This window comes from Periplaneta americana, chromosome 6, assembly GCF_040183065.1.
Source record: "Periplaneta americana isolate PAMFEO1 chromosome 6, P.americana_PAMFEO1_priV1, whole genome shotgun sequence".
NCBI classification, from domain to species: domain Eukaryota; kingdom Metazoa; phylum Arthropoda; class Insecta; order Blattodea; family Blattidae; genus Periplaneta; species Periplaneta americana.
The window spans coordinates 115,826,439-115,853,580 of NC_091122.1; the positions used below are offsets into that span (position 1 = coordinate 115,826,439).

At 31.8% G+C, this 27,142-nt stretch overlaps 1 protein-coding gene across 2 annotated transcripts in view; it reads left to right on the forward strand.

Annotated features, from left to right (window-relative positions):
* LOC138701654 (uncharacterized) overlaps nucleotides 1–26,357 on the forward strand; it is a 52,828-nt gene extending 26,471 nt beyond the window's left edge. For both annotated transcript variants that reach the window (XM_069828768.1, XM_069828769.1), the window contains one exon: nucleotides 3,368–26,357. In XM_069828768.1, the coding sequence (XP_069684869.1) occupies nucleotides 3,368–3,563 (196 nt within the window). In that variant the 3' untranslated portion in view covers nucleotides 3,564–26,357. The remainder of the gene's footprint in view (nucleotides 1–3,367) is intronic.
* The last annotated feature ends 785 nt before the right edge of the window (nucleotides 26,358–27,142 follow it).

Consider the following 27,142-nt stretch of genomic DNA (forward strand, 5'->3'; position numbering starts at 1 on the left):
ATATTCGGTTGAGAAGCTTTGTCATCTAGTCTGCTGTCAAAAAATCTGAAAGTTCGAATTTATAAAACAGTTATATTACCGGTTGTTCTGTATGGTTGTGAAACTTGGACTCTCAATTTGAGAGATGAAGAGAGATTAAGGGTGTTTGAGAATAAAGTTCTTAGGAAAATATTTGGAGCTAAGAGGGATGAAGTTACAGAAGAATGGAGAAAGTTACACAACGCAGAACTGCACGCATTGTATTCTTCACCTGACATAATTAGGAACATTAAATCCAGACATTTGAGATGAGCAGGGCATGTAGCACGTATGGGTGAATCCAGAAATGCATATAGAGTGTTAGTTGGGAGGCCGGAGGGGAAAAAGACCTTTAGGGAGGCCGAGACGTAGATGGGAGGATAATATTAAAATGGATTTGAGGGAGGTGGAATACGATGATAGAGACTGGATTAATCTTGCACAGGATAGGGACCGATGGTGGGCTTATGTGAGGGCGGCAGTGAACCTCCAGGTTCCTTAAAAGCCATTTGTAAGTAAGTAAGTAGAGACTGGATTAATCTTGCACAGGATTGGGACTGATGGTGGGCTTATGTGAGGGCAGCAGTGAACCTCCAGATTCCTTAAAAGCCATTTGTAAGTAAGTAAGTAGAGACTGGATTAATCTTGCACAGGATAGGGACCGATGGTGGGCTTATGTGAGGGCGGCAGTGAATCTCCAGGTTCCTTAAAAGCCATTTGTAAGTAAGTAAGTAGAGACTGGATTAATCTTGCACAGGATAGGGACTGATGGTGGGCTTATGTGAGGGCGGCAGTGAACCTCCAGGTTCCTTAAAAGCCATTTGTAAGTAAGTAAGTAAGTAGAGACTGGATTAATCTTGCACAGGATATGGACCAATGGCGGGCTTACCGGTATGTGAGTGCGGCAATGAACCTGCGGGTTCCTTAAAAGCCATTTGTAAGTAAGTATTATCCTTCTACCTACATCTCAGCCTCCCCAAAGGTCTTTTTCCCCTTAGGTCTTCCAACTAACACTCTATATGCATTTCTTGCTACTTGCCCTGCCCATCTCAAATGTTTGGATTTAATGTTTCTAATTATGTTAGGTGAACTGAACTCAACCTAGAGTTTAGGCAAAGTTCCCATCAGTCATAGAGCATAAGAGGTGACCCTTCTTTTGGGGTTTGTACAAAAGATTGCATGCGCGAAGGCAGTAAGGTAGCAGGCCCACACTGAGCTAACCCTGCGCAGTGCTCGTAATGTGCCAGGTGACAGTTCAATTACTGAATATCTTTAAAAAAAAGCTGGACTAAAAATAGAATTGAATGAAATGAAGTTCCTCCGAGGTGTTGCTGGCTACACTCTTTTAGACCATCAGAGAAATCAGAATATTAGATTAGGGCTAAAATGTTTAATCTTACAGAAAAAATTTTAAATCAAAAACAAAATTGGTACCAACATATAACAAGAATGAAAAATAATCAACTACCTAAACTGCAAATTAAGCTTTCAGGAATAACTCCCTGTAAAGTTAATTTTTCCCTCGAAATTATTCAAATTAACTTTACAGTGAGTTATTCCTGAAAGCTTAATTTGCATAATACACGTCACTGTACGTAACAGAAAACCACAATTTAAAGTCACACAGAGTTAGTGTGCACTCAAATGTTGGTTGCTTGACAGTTGTCAGCCCACTTTGAGGTCTGTGGATATAGAGGGAAAAATTGGATCGGTGTCGGGTAGAGTTCCCGGGTAGCTCAGTGGGAGAGTGTTGGTACGTTTAACCAAAGGTCCCGGGTTCGATACCCGGCCCCGGAACAATTTTTCCCTCAAAATTATTCAACTACCTAAACTGTTACTAAATTATACACCATTGATTTAACCATTGGCCCATACACAGATATGTTTGAACGGATAGTATTGCGGAATATGAAAATAAGGGAATGAGCTCAGAACCTTATTATAAACCAATTACATATTTTGAAGTTTATGTTACTTTGAAATATAAATTTTTGTAAACTGAAAAATATTAGAAATGATTACAGTGTAACAAGTGTAATTTTATGTGAATTTTGTGTAAAATTAAAAAGCTATACAATTAAAACTGAAATAATTTTTTAAATTACAAAGAATGCCGTTTTTTTGTCCTGTCTAAAAAACAAAATTATCTTATTTGGGACCATAGGAAAATAATTGAAGGGTACCCATGAGTGAATTTTGACATTAAAATTTCAGCTGCGACATGCTTAGTTTTGCACAATATTGAACAATTCGAGTTTATTTGCATTTTCTTTGACTTCTGTTTCGATATATCGTGCTACTTTGATTGTTAGATGTTCTCATAAGTTTACTGGTGAACCAGGAGGATTTTAATATGAGTAATGTGTTCAAATTATTCATTGGTATTTTCTCACATTCTAATTTTCAGCATTTTCATTGCTATAAAATGCTCCTTGCGAAGCAGATTTTGTGATAAACAGTTCAAACTTGGTATTTAAGTTCACAGATATGTAGTGAATAAAAATAACTCTGGGTTTTATGGTGAATACAGTTTCAGTATATTTTTTTTTATTTCAAGAAAAAAAAAATACAATATTAAATAAATTCTATAGGCTTATCTAATGAATGTAGATTGAAACCCAGGGCTATTTAAAGAAGTATATGTGTGGTGAACCTATTCACAAATTATGAGACTGAAAAAAAGAAAATTGTTATGCAAGGGACTTTCTGAGTTACTCGCCCATAACTTGTTAACCATGAGGGCTAAAAGGACAAATTTTTGTGAGTTCTTTAGTTATATTAGTATACACTTATGATACAAATTTAAAAAAAATCTAGCTTTCATAGTTTAGTATTTCGTAATTTCAGTTCTGGATATCCTTAATTTATTTATTATGTTTTTTAAATTAAGATTCAAGAAAATAAACTATAAACTAATATAATTTGCAATGTTATGAGGAAACTGGATTGTTGCAAAAATGTAAAACATATAATTAGAAAGTATGTGTCATCTTCGTTACGCTAAGTGTTTATCATTCTTAAAAGTTCATTATTTACAGTTAGCAGGGGCGTATTTTGCAGGCTACCGGCGGTAGCCCAAGGAAATTACAAAAGAAAAAGTTTATAATATAACATAATGTAATAATTTTGTATTATTAGTTTTACCATAGTAATTAAAATTAAAATAATTGTTAGATATATTTTGTGTGGTAATAGGGTCAGCGGTAGCCCAAACCCTTTAACCAGTATATGCCTCTGACAGGTTTGGGCTTCTGAATCTAGATCTTATTTATGGCGAACATGATAGCCACTGACTAGCAAGGATGACAAGAAACATGGCATTAATACTATGTATAATATTTCCTTGCAGTGTCATTCCAAGAATTCCAAGCATTGCATCTATCAAACGCAAAGTATCCAGCAGCTCTGCAAGACTGCAGGCACCCCTAGCGGGTGTTGAGGAAATCACCCCATCTCTCCGTTCATCATTTGCAAGTGTCTACTATAACATAACACCTTATGAGTCCATGTTATCAGTTCACTCGGCAGGCAGCGACTCTAACTAATCAATAAATATAGTCATTGTAGATGTTTTGGTACAATGTTTAAAAAATAGTTGTAGAAATTTAAATTCCATTTATGAATTAGGGAGTTGTTGTGGATATAGACATCTAACATTCTTAATGATGTGATGGGAGTGATCTGGATAAATATATAGTGATATATATGTTGAGAGATTAAGCTTGTCCACAAAGGTAGCAAATCGGCAACGAGAGTGCACATATTTATTAATTCCTTTTTTCGGACTGGGCATGCACAGTTTGACTGTACATAAACTTATGCTGACATCTTGTATATATTTATTGTTTTAATACTCTCGTTAGCACATTATGCATTTATGTGTAAGAACAGATAGGCACATCATTGCAAAGTTGTGTCAAGAACAGTAGTCATGCAGTAAGCAGTGAAACAATTTTGTTGTTCTGTAATCTTGCAATTTAAGTTATGAAGCATTTAATATGCAGCTTTTTTTCTCAGCTTTTCTTTCATTGTCCCCCCCCCCTTCTCTCTCTCTCTTAAAAAATGCTATTTTTATGGTCTTTAATAAATATTTTACTATTCAGTATTAATGTTTCGTATCACAATTCCTTGTTGAAGACGTCTTTATCATAAACATTTTGAGAAAGAAGAAATTGTTAGCAAGTTAGTAATTCATCAATATAATATTGCATAACATCTCTTACAAGAGTCGTCGTTGGATTTCTTGGTATGAGATTTAAAGATTGGAACAAATATTACTGTGATTCATAACTGGGCATCAGATTTATATATAGTTGGAATGAAAAATTGTACTTGCATTTTTGTCTGTAAATTAAATAAAAGAATGCATTCAGAATTCTGAATTATGCTATTAAAAAGAAGATCGAGATATAAATATAATTACAGTAAAACCTCGATAGCTTATTACGCTATCCCGTGTAATATGCTTTTTTTGTCCGGTCCCTGTACATTTCATATATAAGTCAAGTCCTGCATAATACTCTGTTTTTGTGGAATATTTTCGATGTAATTTTCAGCAATGTACTATAACAAAAATTAAACATCTTGGTCATTGAACTCACTGGTGCCATTAACCTGGAAAGTATTGGTATTCGACCCTTTACCTGCGAATTTAAACCTTCATACTTCATACTTTAGTATACCCCACCCTCTTGTTACACTCTCTTATTCGACTCCTTATCTGCATGGTTAAAGCCTACATACAGTTACAATATCTCACCCTCTTGCTAACCCTCTCTCTCAAACAACATTCCTCACTCAGCCGTAATAAAATTCTGGAAATGTTTGCTGGGCAGTTTGTTGTCCTTTTGTGTATTGAAGTGTCTGTGAATGTGATTACAATGAGTGTTAAACGAAAAGCCCTTTCTGTGTCGGAAAAATTGGAAATCTTACGAAAGTACGATGAGAACAGTACTCTTACTCAGAAACAACTCTGTAATGCATTATGAATCCCATCATCGACATTAAGAACCATAATAAAAAATCGCGACTCAATCACTACAGCTGTGACGTCAGGAGGATGTAATCGCAGAAACTGAAGTGTGATAAACATGAGAACTTGGAGAACACGCACACGGCAAACAACTATATGTAAATGCCTTTTTTTTTTTTCGATAGATAAGTACAGTACATATTGTAAATGTCTTTGATGTACAGTACAGTAATTACATAATGGAGTAATAATGTGTTACCTTTCATGAATCATGTATTTCAATGAAGAAAAATGCTAATAAATAATGTATATAAGTCAAAATTAGTATACCCGCCTAATACATGGTCCCAGTTAATACGCGTTTTACACCCTGTCTCTTGAACAGCGTCTTATCGGGCTTTTACTGTATTATATATACTCCCTCCCCTCAAGCATAATAGATAGCATAAGTGAGAAGGGGAAGATACTGAGTTTAAACAGGTACCTACCTGACTTCCCACTATCATTTCTACAGCAGCATTAAATCGTTGAGCCACCGGCATGGCTCAGCCGATTAAGGTGCTTGCCTGCCAGTCTGAAGTTGCTCTCAGGCACGGGTTCGATCCCCGCTTGGGCTGATTACCTGGTTGGGTTTTTCAGATGTTTTCCCCCCAACCGTAAGGTGAATGCCAGGTAATCTATGGCGAATCCTCAGCCTCATCTTGCCAAATACCATCTCGCTACCACCAATCTCATCGACGCTAAATAACCTAGTAGTTGATACAGCGTCGTTAAATAACCAAAAATAAAAATGTATCTAATTTTAATTAAGAGAAATTATTACGTAAGAAAATAATTTGAAAATTTGTCTTTCAATCAAAATACAATCATTTTATTTTTGTATTAAAAGAGGTATTTTAGTTTTAAAAGAAAAATATATAGACCAAATTTCCCCATAAACAAAGCAGGCTTTATCAAAAATTAAATCAAAATTGGCCCTAAGAAATTTTCACGATATGACCTTTAGATATGGATCTAATGAAGCAATCTCAATAGACTGTTTCCTTTGTGGAATGGCGGTGACAGGGGAAACAGGAGTATTTTAAAGAAACATGCAGAGATCTTGACCACTACAAATATCATAGAACCTGCCCTTTTCGTGTGAAGCTGTCAGCTTAAGTTACAAGTATATTTTTACAGAAGTTCCAAACTCACATCTCGTAAATATTTATATATAACATTATTTGCTGTCACTTTGTATTCTGCACAGTATATACAAAAGACTATAAAACACATCTTGTCACTACAATTGGAAATGCATTCTCTGATTATTATCTCTTATATATGTTCAAATTAGTTGTTGCATATAAATCTGATGCCTGTTTATGAACATTTTAAAAATACTTCTTGTCAAAATGTCGACACTGCTGAGTTATACAAGATTACAAATGGAATAAAAATGCATTTTCTCTCTCCATTTCTTGTTAAAGCACAAAAATTCAATGAGACATTTGTCTGGATTGGCACGGGTTGGTTTCTGAACATACTTAGGATTCTTGTTGAATTGAACCCATTTTATGTTGGTAACATTTTATTAACATACATGATGAAGGTAGGAAGTATAGACCAATTGGGTAATTTTCATTTAAAGGAAGTGTGAAAAAACTAGGTATTTTTCAAGAACGTGGATTCTTATGTTATTAATCACAATTAAAGTTACTATAGTAGACACAATAAGAAACAACTCAGCATGTATTTTTAATTTAAATAATTTTTTTCACTTGAAACGTTCCTTGTGAGAATGTTCGTTTTGTCTCGAGTCTGACACATTTACTATCATTGTATGAGCTTATGAGTGATTTTACACTTCAGACTTTAACAACTGTTGAGTTATGGTGAAATTTTTAAGAATTTCACTGCTTTGTATCACTTGGACATGATTTATGGTTACAGGTTATAATTTCCTTACAAGTTCTTAAATAGCCAGCAGACTGAAATTGATAAATATAAGTTCCTGTTCTTGAAATGATTTTGAGCAGCTATGTACAAAACTATTGTCTTTTCATTATTGAGATTTGAGATCTACCGTAGAATTCGTCAGGACAATATGCAGTTTCCGAAATCAGCCCTGATAGTCAAACTGCATGCCCTCTAGTTTATACCTTTGTGGACTTAAAACACGCAGCTAAGTTTGTTTTAGCATTTTTAATTTTTATTCTAATGAACTGGCACTTTTTAAATTGATATTTGTCATTATTTTTACTATTTTATGTTATGTTCAGAGTATTGTGTGTATTGTACTTAATGTGTTAGTCACTAGGTAACCTGCAAGTGAGGTTTTGTGGTACAAAAGGCATTAGGTAGCTGCTTGCTTGCATTTACGCATCCTAAGGTTGTTTATTTTTTCTATATTTTTCTATCTGGGCCCATAATCGCTTCATTATGTACTTATTAACAGTGACTGAAAACTGTTTAATTTGCAAGAAATCTTTCCCATACCTAACATATTTTTCCCCCATACATTAATATGAACGCAAATCTGAGTTGAAAGTAATACGTTAAATGTTGTTCACTTTTACCACAGCAGAACTGTACAGAATTGAGCATCTTTTTTAAACAACACAAATTTCCGAATGGTGATTCTCGAACATTTCTTCACCACAGGCTTGCAGAACTGGGCGCCAATTGTGGCATTGCGTCACTCATCGGAATATGTCACTCATCCCTTCCATCCCCACGTCATTGACTTGGTACGGGAGGTGATTTGTATAGTGTGTTTGTGTTATGTGATTACGCACATATCACAGTGACGTCATTCAATGCTGGTAAACTGTGGACGGGGAACCAACGCTTTCCCCGTGCTTTCCATCCTTCTCTCGCCAGTTCTGTATCGCTGGATTAGTTATTACACGAATTCTTCCTACAGCCATTCCTTCTATAACTTGTACATTCATAAAAAGCACCTCATTATGAAAATTCTAAAATGAAGATGACAAGATTTATGGGGAAAATATAGTTCAGTATTATTTATAGTTTCTTAAGTACATTAGAGCAGGGATTTCAAAGCACCTGTATAACGTGCTCTACTACAAGCAATACAAATCCAACAAGATTTACTTTTCAGGAAGATAAGTACAATCATCGCTCATAAGGAAATGTTGTGCATGTTCTTGAGAGCATGCAGTGCAGGCACTTCGACATCCCTGCACTAGAGTATTGATTATCTGGCTTAAATGTGATCAGAGGTGAATTTCGTAACAAAATGTCAGATAATGGAGAACTATGTTTGAAATTATGTTTTCAAAAATGGTTTGTTAGGCTATATAAAACAAAGTACATACATGAATACACCACCTCACACTAATTTCTTGAAAAAATACTTCTTTATATTTTGTTTTTATTTAATGGCTAATTTCTTAAAAAAAAAAAACCTTTTATGTACATTTATTTTCGTTGAATGAGCTCTTTTCTGGATGTAGTACAATGAAAACTCAATGGAAGACATGTTTTTACACCAGCAAAAAAATACTTATCATTCTGAGTTTATTTTAGTTATCTAATTGCTCTCCATATTTTATTTAGAAGTTGAAAATATATTTCAAAATTATTAAAATCATTCCGGATAATCCGTACTGATTATAATATATAATCAAGACAGTATTGTAATACATAAAAAAAAACTCAACATACCAAATAAAAATTCACGGTTTTTAACATACTTAATCTAATATTAAGTTAATGTAACACAAAAGCATGAAGTTCGCTTGGTGGAAGTAGGTGTGAAGAAGTCTTGCAACTTCAAGTCTGGAGTAGGACAACACACATGGTTAGGAGGGAGAAGATGAGATGTGCATGTTTTGTGTATTGTTGCGCAGGACACCATATTCAACAGAATAGCATTTCATACTTGTATCCCAACAAAAAGTAAATTCACATATAAACAAATTTGATTTACATATTGGTGATTTTATTCATCTATTTACAGATTACATATGTAATAGATAATACCTATTATATAATAGGTAATATCTATTTTACCTATTACATGTAATGGGTAATAGATTGTACAAGCATTCAATATAATTTATAGCCACTGGCATAGCTCAAACAATAGCACATTTGCCTGCTGATTTAGAGTTGTGCTCAAGAGTGAGTTCGATTCCCACTTGCTCTGATTGGATTTTTTCCCGAGGTTTTCCCAAACTATAAGGCAAATGTCAGATAATCTATGATGAATTTTCAGCTCCATCTCGTTATTACCAGTTCCATCGACACTAAATAATGTAGTAGTTTGAACAGCATCTCAAATAACCAAGTTATATAATATAATTACACTAATTAATACACAAGAGCAAAACAGAAAACATTTGAGAATAACGATTACAACTGTGTACAATGAGAAAAATTCTTGTTTGTTACCAAAGAAGTTGTAAATATATTTAAATATTCTTTCTGTATATTTTTCCATTATCAACACATTTTAAATTGTTAATAAATGACAAAATAAAATAAATTGCATGTGAAAGTTTTTGTACAAGCCTGATTGCTTTTTTAGTCACTTTTTTACTTTAAATGTAATCTGACATCCAATGTTCTACTCATTATATCGTGAAAAGTCAATAAAGATCGAAATTGTGAGTTTCATATTGACACAAAATCAAATAAAAAAATAGTCAGTTACATCCTGGAATTGATAACTTCCAACAATTCTGTCTAATTTACAATTCCCAATTATATACCCTTTAAACAAAGGGCACATTTTATTAAATTAATTTGTAATATAGTTAAGCAGAATTCCTTTATGATTTTTTTAATATAAAATTGACAAAAATTTCCTTGATGTAACCATTTAGACAAAATTTCAGATAAAAAGTAAATTTATCCTTGTTAAAACTTTATTGGGAGTACAAACATTTTTTTTTAACATCTAAACCATTTTAATACAAAAACTTGTTATATTTTATGTGAATGTGGATAACGTTGTAGGTATTATTTCCAACCAGAAACTTCGTTCCATATTGTTTCATTCTAGATGTATCACCTCTGTATATATACAAGTTTATATATTTGTTGGTAAGATACATATAACATATAATTTTATCGTTTATTGGGACACACTTTCACATGTAATGTGCTTATCTGTAACGTAGAGAATTCAGAGTACAAATAGCTTCTATATTCGATTAAAATATACGTATAGAATGTTCTGCAAGAGGTACAGAATAGGCTACTGCTCCTTCTGTCCATTTGTTTCTTGTTAATTATAATCATCCTTCATAGTATTCAAGCGTTACAGTTCTTGATAGTTTTGGAAGAGAAATATGAGTAGTTATCAGGATGAAGTTAGTAGAGTGTATTGCTGTTTTGGGACAGTGAAACAGAAATTCTTCTTTTTTTTTTTTCTCACAATTTTTAAATTGTTAACCCTATGTGCCAAATATTCGTTTATTATTAGACGAATCAATTTGGGATTTAATCTCCCTTTCCTGAAATCCTTAAAGTTGAAACCAATCAAAATGAGAAGTACCTCGCCATTAGTGTGTCTCATATTTGGACCCCTTGCAAGCATCTTTGTGTGGTTGCTCAGATGTTAAAATTGTTCATATCGTCGTCGTTCCTGCAATAATTCCTATATGCAAAATATAAAATTTTTCAATAGGAAGAAAAAACACACTTATTCATTCTATGGCAGTGGTACATAGGAGATTGTTAATTCTTACATTTTCGAAAGAAAGAAATGTAATTACATTTAAGAGATTTTATTTGCTGTATCACTATTGAAGTTATTTAATAGAACAAAAATCTGAAAATCGATAAATATGTCGCACAGTAGTTATTGCAGGAACAACGACGATATTCTTTAAATCACTGGGCTCTTCACTGCTTTAGACATTAAAAATTATGTCTTGTCTCTTTTGTAAAATGGGTTAAATTGTTAAAATATTTCTTAAATTATGAATGTCATTAGCATATCGCTTTTGGCTTTCCTCTTTGAAGTCGACAAAAATCAAGCCAGAGAAAGAAAGTCAATCTAGATAATTTTGATTACCAGAATAATAAAGATTCTACTGCACTTATGTTATTGTAAATACTCAAAACATCTTTCATAATCAGCATAAAGACATTTTAATTTTCTGATGTATGTATCTCTGTCGGGAAGTTGAAAAAATGGTTGATGCAGAAAAATTTGCATTGACTGGCAGTGATTAACCCAGTGTTTTAAACAAGTACCAATTTATTTTTATGAAAAGTTCAAATTTCATTCCATGTATTCAAGTAGTAATCTAGTTATGTGAATATTTCAAGCTAATGTAATTCATAATTCACCTCAGATGCACAAAGAATTGCATAAAAATTAATGCATTATTGCACAATCTATCACTCAGAATAACACTTGTCTTTTTTATATATATGTACACATTCTTCGATTTTTTTCTTTACAGTTTTTTTGTAACATTTTGTTATGAACTTCCACGTAATTTCTCTGCTTATCAATACAATTGATTTCTTAATCAAAAGGTACTTCCTGAGGTGAATAAGTTGGATTCCCATATACAGTACATAACAATCTTTTGTTGGAATTAATCATATTTGAAAGCTCTTTGCCAAATCTTGAGACTTCAAAGTAGAAGATAATTGCCAAAGGAGAGAAATAAAAAAAGTTCAGCATTACCCAGTTATCATATTTGTGCTATATTTCCGCACTACAATACACTAAATATGTTTCAAGGTTATATAATAAAATGATTAGATTTGTACTGTATTACAGTTTATTACCTAGACTTCAACATTATCTACTGTACTTTTAAATTATGATGACCTATTATCTCTTGGGCACAGTATATTTTTCTAAACCCGTTTAACAAAGATTGATTGCTTCGAGTTATATCAAGTGAAACTCCTTAAATACATGACCAAACTAAACCTGTATCAAAATATATTATGAGGTCCAATTTTAACTTCCTTTTTTAATAATGTTGCTCAGTTTTTCCCTTGTGATAACGTGAAATTTAGCAACTATTGAACTGGGTTTAGGGAAGTTTCATTATTTAAATTATAAGAGATATAGTCTGTCAATTAATACACAAAACTTCTGCCAGATATATTCAATTTCAATTAATAAAGATGACAATGTGAGTGGACTACATGACATGTTAAAAAAATGAATGAATTTATGGTAAACATTTTACTAGAAAAATTGAGAAAATTGTCCACTTCGGTTTTCAAGCCATCAGTTTCTGGCATGAATGATTACAAGTTAAAGATAATGTTATGTACTCGTTTTTATACTGTAACATACAGACTTTTATGATGAAGGAAAATATAACAAGCAGAAAAATTGTAATAATCGTCATTAAATATACAATGGTAGAATGAGGATAGGAAATCATTTTAAAGAACTCTTGGCAATAACCATAGTAATGCTTCTTTTAAAAAACTCTCTCTATCTCACTCAGTCTTTATGATTATGGGCCTACAGCACTGGGTTTTATATACATATTTATATACGAGTCTGTGTCTATTGATATTTGTATTTTTATGCACAAAATTAACCATTTCAAGAATAAGAGTTATAAACACAATATTGCACACAAGAGCTATCTTGACAATCTGCTCTTTTGAAACAACATAATTATATGACCAGAAATACATTGTAGGTATAATAATGTCTCAATTAATGCACGTCAAACATGAGAATTACAAAACAGGACTAAAAGAGGGTAGCATTACAATGTTGTTACATTAATACAGTATATTCTTGTTACATGAAATGCAAAATGACTTAATTTGTTTAAAAAAAAATATTCTCCTATTTGAAGAGGTGGATTCCAAAGTGCCCCAAGTCCTTTTCTTTTTCTTTCTTTTTCTTAACTTGCTTTATTCACGTTTTAATTCATCCTTTTCAATGCTTTATATAAGTGTTTAAGTTTATTTAACAGGATCTCCTAAATCTTGACTTAGTGTCTGCATATGTTTTTTCAAACAGATCTAAGGCGTCAGATTTATTTTATTAGTTTTTTTTTTTTGTCATTTTTCTCATAACTTGTCTTTTGGACTTACGCCAGTTTGGTATCCACCTTTTCAATTACAATATCAAAATGTACAACAAACTTGTGAAAAGCTAACTTTTTTAAAGACTGTATGTTTAAAGCAATTCTAAATTTGTAAGATTTCATATGTATATAATATAAAGAAACGCAGTAAATAAAATACAGTGTCCAGCAGAAACTTGTGACACGTTTTATGTTTAAAACTACTCCTAAAATATTTGCACAGTATTTAACAAAGTTAAATCAGAATGTCCACAAAGCATGGGAGATTCGGTACACATGTCTTGAAAACAACAGCCTTCAAGTAGCCTTCATTATAACTAAGACATTCTCTGACCCTAGAAAATACACTAGTCATTGATTTCTGTAGCTATTTCTGGATCACAGTGACCATCTCTTCTTGATTTCTTCTCTTTAAACTTTTTGCATGTCTAGTCAATTCTAGTATATACAGTTCTTTGTATAACCCACAGAAGTCAGATCTTTAGATCTTGAAGGGCAGGCAATATCCCCAAATCAAGAGATGAGTTATCCTGGAAACATATCCCATAGCACACTTCTGAAAATCTTGGGAATATGAGCTGCTGTTGAAACCACATATTCCACATTCTTGGATGGTGCATTTCAGAAGCAAGCAATTTATTTAACATATCTCGATACTGTACCAATTTTGACAGTTACTCCTTCGCCATGTTAATCCTCAAGGAAGCAAGTTTCAGTAATCGTGGAAACTGTTAAATCACATCAAACTAATTTTACAAAATGAAAGAAAACTTCCTGCACTTGATAAGGATTTTCTTGACACCAGCTGCGAAAGCTCTGCTTGTTGACACATCCCAAAAGATAAAAGCATGCTTCATCAGACATCATTTCACTGATTATGTTTGGATCTGTGCGATGTAACTCTAAGAACCTTCCATGCAACTCACTTTAACATTCCCCAACATTACTGAACCGCAAAGATTTTGTATGGATGAAACTTCGCGTGATTAAGCATTATTCTTACAGTTCTGTCTAATGGTTGAAGTGATAATACATGCAGTACAACAGTTCAGTGAGGTCTTTTTCTTCTGTTATCACTAGTTTTGTGTTTTGAAGTATTATCATGTTATGCTGATACTAGAGTTTGGCAACACGATTCTTTTTCAGAAGTCGATTCCAATGATTCAATCATACATTACAAATTGATTCTAACGATTCATTCATGCTTCACGAAAGACTCACAGGACACTTTCCTTTGCAAATCACGGGTAGAACAAAAACGTTCTACATCTCTCGCATAGATGGCATAAGAGGCGAGACATTGGATTGTCTCTTTTTCATTGGCTGGAACCATTCATCATGACCTCCATTAGTCTACAAAATTATCCAAGATAGTGTTTCTTAATTATAATTTATCAACTGAAACTTATTATCAAGTACAATTTTTGCATTACATCTCTATTTAACCATGCAAATTTCAGGTTCGTGTTCATTATTTTTCACACTTAACAAATGTGCAGTATTTTGATTTCACTCTCGCTCGGGAGCATTCGGCACAATTCGGAAATGTCCGCTGACAGGTTACATCAAAAAAGTAAATAGAATCGTGGGTTACAATACCATGCCGATTCATTACTATTCTTTTGAACGATGATTTGAATCGACTCTTACGATTCTTTATTATTAGTTGTTTGAATTAACGATTTGTTCACGTACTCGTCTCTTAAATAGCCTTTTAAACACCACTTTGTGACCACTGCAGTATAGTGTTGCAAGGAGGAGCATTACAGCATCGAAACTGGTGTCAATATCTGTGTTGTCTTTCCATAATAAAAGTTATTTTGCAAAAAGAGGTAGACATAAGCAACACACTTCTGATCTTCCCAATGTTCCATTGTTGACTGGACAACCACCTTTGAACCAAACTCCCTACATTCCTTTTTGACTTTGAGAACTGGTGGATGCAGCAGATCTAAACCTCAGAGATTACGAAAATTTCAAATGTGTCGGAACTTTCTGCAAGATCCTGTATTTTTATTGCATATGAAAAGTTCAGTGTTACTATTATTTTAAGTCTATAGCTCCGTTTATAAAACCAAATAAAAATATAATAAGTAGTTCCCGGATTTTTATGTAATATCAAAGTGCGAAATATGTGCATAAAAATGTAGTAAATATTGGGGAAATATTTAATTTAAAATCACTATTTATTAATGCATTAAATTCACAAGAACACCGTCACAATTTAACTGGTCAGTTGAAGTGGGAGGATGCAGTCTGAAAAGTCGATTTGTCATTTCCACCCCATTGTATAGCTTGCAAATACAACTTGTCTCTGCCACAATCTATGTTTTTTCTTGTGCCCTAAGATTTCCTAGAAATTATTTTTGTCTCGCACACACAATGTTATTTTGACTTATTTGACACCCATCCAAACCCCTCGCTAATAGCCTACTTTCAGTTTGTAACAAAGTTAAATGATTAGTGCACCTGACCATCCCAGATTCTGAGAAAGCATTTGTGCAAATTATAGAGATGAGGCATTCCGAACTACTGTGTTTTATATAGACAAAGAATTAAAATCCCCAGTTTTATGATTATTTTTATTTTTAAAAAAACTATTCCCTTAAACCAGCTTTAGAAATTGAAGTACGTTCTATAGTTGTGAATGGAACATATCGACATCAGTTCTGGGCCCTACTTTACCATTATTGTGTACTATAGTGAGAGCAAAAGGTGGCCCTCCAGATGGTGTTATGGGACAGGGACATCAAGATTTATCTCAAATATACAATATATTAAAGAAAATTCAATACTTTACTCTGAAAAATAAACGAATTTAATAAAAAAATTAAAAATTCAGTAATTGCATAGATATGTACAAAAATATTATGTTCTAATACCGTAAAACGGGGTGACTTGATACGCTGGAGGGATAACTTGATATGTTTTGTAGGTTGATGTTTCGTTTCGTATCATATCAAGTCCCCCAGCATATAAAACAGGATGACTTGATACACTGGAGGGACTTGATACATTTTGTTTCATTCCGAAACATCAACCTACAAAACATATCAAGTCACCCCATTTTACGGTATGTAATATTACTAAGAATCTATAAAAAATATATAAAGTGAAACTCAACTATAACCATATTAGAATCACAAATTGCCGACATTTGTCATTTTCAGTAGTCTACAAGTAAAGGAATGCAATATGTAATTACATAAGAATTCGGGCCCTAATAATAAATACAAGTATAAATGTTTTAGTTATCTTAAATTTTCGGTTTCAGGTAAAACATTTAACTGAAAAAGCCTATATCTTTGTGAAACGAATTTGCAAAATTTTGCCATCAGTTGAAAATTTCTTCAAACAAAAATATTACATCTTAAAAAGATATATTAATTACATTAAAAAATTTATGCAGACTATACATTAGAACAAGAAGTGACCAAAGTGATCCACCTTGTCACATGTTATACATTCTCATTTTTTGTAGAATTGTTATCCACAGATACTCTTAATTTTAAACGTGTAATATTTCAGAACTGAATTGAATGATTTTATATTCAGTCTATATCAATCATAATAGCAAATAGCAGATTGTACAGGATAGAACTTGATTGTGTGTATAACATTTTCTTCAGTTGGTAATACAACAAATGGCATGTATTAAAAGTATCTAATGCCTTCCAAGTAAGAGGAAGTATCAGTCCCTCATTTTATTGTAAATTATGTGTTAAGCTATAAATGTACCGAGCTCTCTCTCGTAAGTATTGTAATGTATTCTGATTTTGTTATTATGCATCTCTGCCTAATAGTGCCATTTTTGAAATAAATATAAATCAAGTTTTGGCACTTTTCAGAAAGAAGGAACATACATATGTACCCATAGATGTTCACTTTTGCATGCCATTGGTTGAGGGTTTTTTTTGTTCAACTTTTATCATTATAATGTTCTTCTATAAGTTAAATATATTAGACATTCATTACTAAGAAATTCAGAAAGAAGAGCATTAAAGAACTTTCTTTAGTGCTTATAACATACAAAGTGGTGCATAATTCGTTTTACTTGTAAATTTCCTCTTTCTCTCCCTTCTATTACGTTGTGAAATACTATGAAACAAGAAAAGTTTCTTGAAGTTAGCTATCAAAACTTGCTACAAAACTGTATAGTTATTACCCTTTTGTGCTGACACTCCAAAAAATTTTCAAAATTTCCTCCGGAAAAGGAAATTCTAATTTATACATCTTGATTACACAACTTTTAACACTATATCACATCGGAAAATGTATTATGTCTTTCTCGTGTTAAATGTTTACATTATCTCATTAACATGTTTCTGCCTGTTATCAGCCATCTTCAAAACTGGTTGTTGCTGGTTTTGGCGCCTTTTGTTAATGTTTCCTGTGAGGGTGTGTTTGTGTAGTGTAATGTGGAGTCAAAGAGTGTGTGTGTTCTGAAATTGAGTTGTGTGTTGAGAATTTCATTTGGATAGAACAATACAAAATATATAGACACACAAAAAAACATCCAAATGAAATTCTCAACGCACAGCTCAATTTCAGAACACACTCTTTGACTCCACATTACACTACACAAACACACCCCCACAAGAAAAACAAACAAAAGGCGCTAAGACCAGCAACAACCAGTTCTGAAAGGCCAATAACAGGCAGAAACATGTTAACGAGGTAATGAAAAAATTGAACACAAGAAAGACATAATATGTTTTCCAAAATTCTAATTTTATTCAAGTGTGTATTTTAGCCTAATATAGGTATACTTGAGGGATTAAGAGAAAAATTAGATTTTGTCAATCCATCTATACAATACTAAGTTAAAGATTTACAAGAAAAATTTTAGTGTACAGGGTGATTCAGACCACCCGTAACAGTAATTTATTTCGGAAACTAGTGCTTGAAAATTTTCGAGACAAAAATATTTATAATTAAATCACATTTGAACTTTCACTTGAGCTTGATTTCATCAATCAGCTCTAACAGGAAATAGGGTCACTTTAAAATTTCAAATGGGAGTCGGTGTCAAATAAGGTACCATTTGATAGAGCTCTTCAAAACAAACAACTTTCATAGGAAACGTTTTTATTAGTTCTTACTCTTTCAATGAGAAAATGTACGAAAAGGCAATGGGTAATTCGGATCACCCATAAGTCATTTATTTCGGAAACTAGTGCATGAAAATTTTCGAGACAAAAATATTTATAACTAAACCACATGTGAACTTTCACTAGAACTTGATTTCATCAATCAGCTCTAACAGGAAGTAGGGTCAGTGGCTTATCACTTTAAAATTTCAAATGGGAGTCGGTGTCAAATAAGGTACCATTTGATAGAGCTCTTCAAAACAAACAACTTTCATAGGAAACATTTTTATTAATTCCTACTCTGCCAGTCACTTGACCACGCCGAAATATTAGGAGTCACTGACAGTGTTAGAAGAAGAGTACAAGTGTGTGCTGCTCAGAACGGCAGACAGTTTGAACATTTATAAAAAAATTAATGGAATTGTCAAGCCTTTCAGTAACATATCAACATTAATTGTCTTGTTTACATTTTCCTCTTGTAACATTTCTCAATATTGATGACATTGTCTTTTTGTACGTTTTCTCATTGAAAGTGTATGAATTGATAAAAACGTTTCCTATGAAAGTTGTTTGTTTTGAAGAGCACTATCAAATGGTACCCTATTTGACCCAACTCCCATTTGAAATGTTAAAGTGATACACGCCACTGATTCTACTTCCTGTTAAGGCTGATTGATGAAATCAAGCTCAAGTGAAAGTTCACATGTGGTTTATTTATAAATATTCTTGTCTCGAAAATTTTCATGCATAATTTTCCGAAATAAATTACTGTTATGGCTGGTCTGAACCACCCTGTATATTATATTAGGCCTACATATTTCAATTACGAGCTCTAAGCATGTAACAACTGTTAATGATTCTCGTTTAATTTCATTATACTTTTCTACATGCTGCTTTGACAATTATCATTTTAATAAAAAAATTCTTTAAAATTGCCTGGCACAAAACCTTCGTAGATGTACAACTCTATTAATGGATTTCAAAACCAATAAAACAAATTACTGTTTATAAAAGTCTAGAATAATGTCTTGCATTCATACAGAAAGTGCCTCACACTCTCAAGGATACTTGCATTCCTATTGCTATTGCTATAAAGGCAAAAATAGTTTCTCTTAAAACAGTACTGAAGCAAGATCATTAAGAGTAGCAATAGATTTAGTACCTTAAAATGGGGTAAATAGGATGAAGTTTTATTATTTTTTACTTCTTTGTGTCAAAGAGTGAATATAATAAGAGTGTTTATTTGCTCACTTATTATGAATGAAAATATAAACACTCTTATTTTTGTATTTAATCTTTGACATAAAGAAATAAAAAATAATAAAACTTCGTCTCTATTCACCCCATTTTACGATAACTGAAACTGATTGTTAGACACTAGAATAAGGAAACATTTTTCTTTCAGTCCTTTGGCCAAAATGAAATTAATTGTCCATTACAGTACCAATTTGCCATTATATTGTGTTCGTAATGTTGATACTTGTATTGTGCAAATTTAAAACCATAAACATCAAAAGTAATTATTAGTGTAGGAATGTAAATTTCACTTCCACATAGAGATGAAAAGTGAAGTTCAGATAATTTGTCAGTAGGATTACTGTTTAATTTCCTGTTTTTATTTCCTTCAAATTAAATTTACAGTAAATCCTTCAGTTTAATACATAGTAGGCCTACATATGCTAAATTTGGTTTTTGTGTACTTACGAATTGGAAAGCTGTGTATGCCATTTCCAAACCTTCATAGTAATTAATGTAAATAAATAAGTATGACTGAATTTAACAAAAAAAAAAAAATGCATCATGTTGAACGTTTTTAGAATTATATAGAATAATTTTTTTCCAAAGGAATTCTCTTAATTTTTCTGTCTTGAGTAATAACAGTAATATGGACAAGAATTACACTGAACAACGAGTTTACAATTTCCAAGCTTTACAAAATTGTAGTTTAAATTTATATGAAATATTTAATATTACAGGTACACTTCAGGCTACACGGTATTATGACTTGTGCATCACTGTGTATATTGATATTTGGCATCCATTGTGGGTTAAGTTTGTAACACAAATATGATGAAGGTTGATGATGTGTTAGTTGGCAGAAATTTCCAAATGACACTACCGTACATATTGTTAAGACTTTTGTATTTACAGATGTAGTTTAGTTGTTTTTATTGAATTTATTTTAATATGCTTTCTATGTATTGTTTAATTTATTTATTTGAATCCATTTTATGAGGAGCCCAATTCATTTTAAATATTATTTTTTATGAACTTTAAATCTTGATGTAATTATTGTTAATGAAACAACTTTCAGCTGTAGCTTTATGAAAAATGTCTTATTTTTCACATAGTTTTGAGCTCCTTGTTATATATTTTTATTATACTATAAACAATGGTTGTGTGTGCTTAAGGGTACAATGATATTTGAGGCATGTGTTTGAGATTAACTCTTTTTTTTTTTTAACATTTCTTTGCGCTAAAAGATTAAAAGCGTTTATTCAAAAAGCAAAAGAAATGTCGAATATATCAATATGAGTAGTAATGTATTATATTTAAATAGGGCTGTTGGCACATTCTTTCTATGTTGGTGTTTCATCTAGGTTTATTTTGCAGACTGTCACATTGCAGGGCCTTCACAGTAGTGTTTAAATTTTATATTTTACATTAACGTTTTCAAACAGCAGAGTATGCAATGGATTTTCAGTGATTGTCTTTAATTCTTTTCACAAAACTACAACCATTATCGAAACTATAGTAAAATAATTAAAGCCATGTTACAGTCTAGTTTATTCCAAAAAAGTAAAATCTAGTGACATCATTGCTGCACCAACAAAATCCTCTGTGTGTTTTTAAAAAGATTTTGCAGTAGAAAGGAAGAAGCATTGTTATTTTTAATTCCCTTGATTTTCAAAGCTCCTTTCTGTATAATTTGAATCATCATAAGAAAAATGATGAAATTGCATCGAAAGCAGCTGGAATTAAAGGTAACAATGCTTTCTTCTTTTTCCTGCAAAATCTTTTTAAAAATACACAGCAGTTTTCGAAGTGCAGCAACAATATAAATATCTTTCTTTTACATCATAACGTTGAATAAAATTACATTATTGCAATAAATAACATCCATTATCACTGTCATATTGATTTAATTTAATACGAAATTATTAAATCTATTATCTTTCCAATAGGATTTAATAGAATAAATTCTGAAATTTCAGCAATATCAAATTGTATGTTTGGCGAGAAGCTGTGTTTGTTTACCAAATTAAACATTAAAATTAACCATTGACATACTTAATAGCCATTCATATCAACAGATGTAGCCATTCTACTTAAAATAGTATAAATATTTTGGCACATGACATGATTTGACAAAAAACGAAGAATAGAATTTCGACAATAATCGAATTTTATGATATTAAGTAAAAAACGACAGTGAGCAGAAACAATAATAATAATCATCATCATCGAAAATGACAATGATTGGAGCTCCATTGTATAAAATGCAAATAAGAATATATTTTAAGGAATTGATTTCCTTAAAGAATCTAATTTGATCATTTCTGCATATGAGAAAAATCGTGAAGCAGAAGAATACGAAATGAGGAACTGAATCGACACTTTGTTAGGAGTTTTGAACATCTTCAATAGAATTAGATAACAAAGTTGGACAAATTTTCTCCAATTTACTGCAAACAGTATGGCAGCTTAATAATTATCATTATTTTTTCAAAGTTTGTAAGGCTATTAGACCATTAATGTTTCTGCGGCAATTTGTTAAATTTAAAAATTACAATTGATACCATTTTTATTTAAACTGCGGTATATACATTTTTTTTAAATTGAACTGAATGTACTTTTCATGTATTCAGTTTTTTTTTACACATATCGGAAACATTCCTGTATTCTTTTTATATATTTTGCAGACGAAGATGTAAAAAAGCAAATATGTTTAAATAAAAGGTTTAACAGGATTTTATTTATCTTCAAAGTAATCAGTCAAGATCTTCGTTATGTATACACTATAATCCCTCTTAACCGGCACCAAAGGGACCAAACTACGTCCGGATACGAGATTTTGCTGGATAATTGAATAAATACTGGTATGTATAAAAAAGTTCGTATTTCATGGTACCAAATGTTGGAAGTGTAGTCTTATGAAGCTTATTTCTCTAACACTTGCTCTTAACTGAATAAACATAAAAACTGTGTGGGTTTTCCTTATTAAAATATATCATACAACACAAATAATACACTAATTTTAGGTCAGAATATTCAGTGAAAATGAAAGTTCATGCAAACTTCCTAATGTGGCAACACTGACAGCCCGAACATAACTAAATAAACATAAAAATGTGTGAATTCTCTCTATTAAAAGACATCACAATACACAAAGTTTAGGTTCGAATATTCATTCAAAATTAAAGTTCATGCGAACTTTCTAAAAACTGTAGCAATCTGGCAGATTTAATTTCCCCCCCCCCCCCAGCCAAAAGTGCCGTTGTTTTGGTATTGCTGGTTATTTGGGTGTCGGTTACGATGGATTTTATTGTATATACAATTTAAAGGGCATACAGATACTGGGACAAATCTGTGCACTTAGCATCCATCACAGTTACATCCATGCTTACATGGCGACAGCCAAGAGAGCTATTGAGCACTCACCACTTGGGAACTGTAACTCTGTCAACTCAATCATTGTTACCATGGCAACAGGCCTACCATTCTATGTAACATTCAGTTGTTTTTCTGATCACAGCACTCTCATGTCCCATCTTTCAAAAAAACAGGTATAACACATCACACACTCAGGAGCATTCTAATGGCATCATGATGACAAACTATTTATTTTGTGTTTAATACACATTGAAAGGGTTTGCTTGAAGAGTGAGAGAGAATTAACTATGTAATTTTGGTTATACAGTTAAAAATATTAATCAATTTCGAGTCGGAATAATTTTGTATCAGATAAGTAACATGTTTCCTTTGAATGTTTTTATAATGAAGTGGATTTAACTTGTTTCAATAATAAATACATTGCTCTCAGTACAGAGATATCATGATTCTGAATATTGGAATCATTTTTTTTTCCCGTACTTATAAAAAAAATACTATTTCTCGGTTCTAATTAAATATTTACCTAACTGCTACATTAAATCGAAGACAATAAATCGTTAATGTTACTTGAGAGATGTTATACACAATACAAATATAACGGAAATCAGAAAACATCCTGAAAGATCTAGTTTACTATATACTCTTAACACAAATGTAGAAGTAAATATTAATAATTTTAGGGATTGTTTTATTCAAAAACAGAGCATAATTATATAGACTAAATAGTCTGCTGATTTCCAAATTATATGCTTACAAAATTGTTATTTTTTTTTAAGAGAACTTTATTTGTAAAGGCAATGTGGATGATTAAATATAACCAAAATTTACAGTACTGTACCACAGTCTAGTATATGTCACAAAGCTCGATACATATATGAATATGCATCCAATGACAGTTGAACTTTAGTTGCTAGCCACTAGGATCACTACTATCGCACAGTCTATTGTTCTCAGTTGCTAACCGCTTGGAGCACTGTACCGCAAGAAATGCAAAAAAATCACCTCAAGCTTCGTGACTGTATGTACTAGACTGTGACTGTACTATATAATATGTATGTATTGGTATAACTTTAATACATGTATCTATTTCTAATGAAATTGACATTTAAAGCAATGACTTGTTCCCCTCCCCTTTCTTTATAGCAAGTAATCGTCAAAATTTGAAATATATATGTATATTTGTTCTTGGAATTCCAGTACTAAGGATTGTGTTCGAAAATTAAATTTAAGTCATAGCTGTGTGCAAAAATCCACAGGCCATGACACGTCAATTCAAATATTTACTAGTTTCCATGATTGCAGCATGTTGTTGCCTTTCTAAATAGATCTCTTGTTCCCTTCGCAGTTAATCATGGTTTAAAAAGAACGTCCAGTATTGGATGAAAAGGCAGCTTTTAATTCAATGTTGGACTTCTTTTTAATCTTGATCCTTTATATGCAATTAATACTGAACGAAAAATAAAATCCTGATATGTGAATAAAGAGACTTCCATTACTACTAAATAACACAGCTACACTAGTCTGCTGACAACAAAGCAACCAACCAGACTATGTGGGTGTTTCTTGTGAAACTCAACCTTAAGTGTAGATTGTACAGTAATATTATAATTAATTAATTACGCTATTAATATTTTGACTGGTATTGTGAGCCTTAATTTGAATACAATAATAGGCTATTTGTATATATGTACTTGTAAAGATTAAATGTACTCGTACTACCGGTATCAGTAAAATAATTTTTTACTTTCCTCAGAATTTAACTTGGAAAAATAATTTTTAGTACTGTAAAATACTCTTGGTTTCACTTCGTAACAAGAAAATTACAAATATTTAATAATTGTTAGAAAAACACTACATTTTCTATCATCTAATCACACAGCCAATGTTTTAGTTTTATTTTCTTTGTTACTTTCTTTAATATAGCTTGTGGTTCAGGTTATATATTTAAATGTAAGACTGATGCAACCGTGGATATTGAAAATAATCTTCAATCACCTAATTTTATACCAAAAGAAGAAATGGTTAACTTGAGGCTACAATTCACCGTCCATATTTTGTGTCTTGTACACGAAAATAAAATAAAAAATCTATGTGTTTCAATATTTTATTGTTGATGAACACTGTATGCACGAATTCTATATGCATTTACTAAAAAAATATAATCACAGCAGCCTTATTTTCATTTTATTTGTAAACCAAATAATTTTCAAAAGAGAAACATTAACTGTGTTATATAGTTGAAGTTGACATATTAAACTGTTAGAGATATTATTTTACAAAATGCTATTTGGAAGTAATTTGATTCATATATTGTAATCATTGTGTTCAGAGCTTTGTATATCACTTGGAACAGATGCCAATTAGATATAAAGTTAGCAATAAGCCTCTTTAAAAAAAACAAGTGCACATCAGTAAACGTTTTCATTTGAAGTAGTCTAAATAGAAAGCTTTTGACAAGAAACAGTTTCAGTTCAGTAGCCGCAATGTGTTAATTTAAAGTTTTATTTCTTAATCGGATATTCAATCACAGAATGAGGAAGTGAGCTAAACCATAAACCCATAATATCTACAATGACTTTATGCTATAGTGTATACGAAAATGAACTATTATAGGAATCAATCCTGTAAAGTCCTCATGACAACACATTATTCAATTGGCCATGTTTGTAAAATTGATATCAGAAATATATTCTAATAAATAGAAGACCTGCCAATATGAATAAATATTGAAAATAAGATTAAATTTTAGTTTAATATTAGTTTTAGAAACCACTTTACGGACTGAGTACCAAAAAATATTGTATGTAACAAGTATGTGAAACCTTCAGTGGCCTCATATGATATTATAGACTCATCCATAAACATCAATACTCATCCGTTAAAGATACATTTCAGTTACATAAATAACTATTAAAAACACTTATATCTCATTAACATATGTAAATTATAACAAAAAATCACTTTTCACCCATAGCTCACTTCCATCACTGAACTGATTAAATTGTTCATTTTCTGCTATATAAGAAAAATGCAGGAATCAAAAAAATCTGTTGCTAAAGAGCGTAGTTTCTTCACATGTTTAACTATCTTCGTCAGATATAGGGATATATCATATTATATAAACAAGTTTATGAGACAATTACATCTTATTCTTTCTTAATATTTGTACCGAATGTAAGTTTTCTCAGAAATAGATAAAACTACTTTCCTCCATTAATCTAAAATGAAAATAACAAGATATTTCTTGATTCCTGCAAGATTTTATGTCTATTTTTTTTAAATGTGCTAATACCGTTTTATTGAAGGCGGCTTGGTCTATATTATTTCATGGACTCTATTTGTAAGGAAGGTTAGGCAAATTTTGGTGTTTTGACTGAAAGTATCATTAGCTATGAGAAACATTCAACCTACGTGCTAAAGCACAAACATTTTACAAGAGTGTAAAATTTGTAATGTCTTGATTATAGCAGTCGTAATCTATTTGTAACCATCTAGCTAATGTTTAGTCTGTTACTAAATCAGAATTTAAAGCCATCATTTTTTTTCTCTCCAAAAATATAATTGGTGATACTGTTCCACATATCTTGTATGTTGTAAATTGGAGTGTAATAAACTGTTCTACAAAACTGGTTTCTTTTTTTTTTTTACTTTAAATTTCATAATATAGTTCTGAGTAACCAAATAGTTCCCATGCTTCTCATTACCAGCAGTGAGGAAAGTGGGGAAAAAACCAGAGGCAGACCTCGATTTGAAAGAGACATACACCCCCCCCCCCTTCCTTACAACATACACATACATGATGTATACAATAAATTGTTTCGTGCAGTCAGTAACACGAATCTTTGGAGCTTACGCAACACATTAAATTTCTTAATAATTTTAACAAGAAAGAAGATACCTTGGCAATATTTATTGACTTTCAGCTAGCATATGACTCTGTTTGGAGAAATAAATTATTACTAAAACTCCAGAAATTAGGTATCTCCAGCAATATGTTCAGATGGATATCAGAATTCCTTAGTCAACGATTCATTGCCACTAAATTCAGTAACTCACTTTCTAGTTACAGACAAACATATCGAGGTCTACCTCAGGGTGCTGTCCTCAGCACAACTTTATTCAATATTTATATAAATGACTTACCCTCCCTATTAGAGGAATCAAACATGAAAACAGCACTATTTGCAGATGATATAGTTTTGTGGACTTCCAGATCTTACAGACATAGAGACAAAATTCAAAATTCTGCTCTTAAAGCTCTAAATCAACTACATGAATGGAATACATCAAATTTGATGACACTCAATTTAAGCAAATGTAACTACCAAATATTTTCACTTGGTAAAAAAGAAAGAAAATTCAATATCCAATACAATGGCCAACACCTTCCTAGGACTTATGAATCCAAATATCTT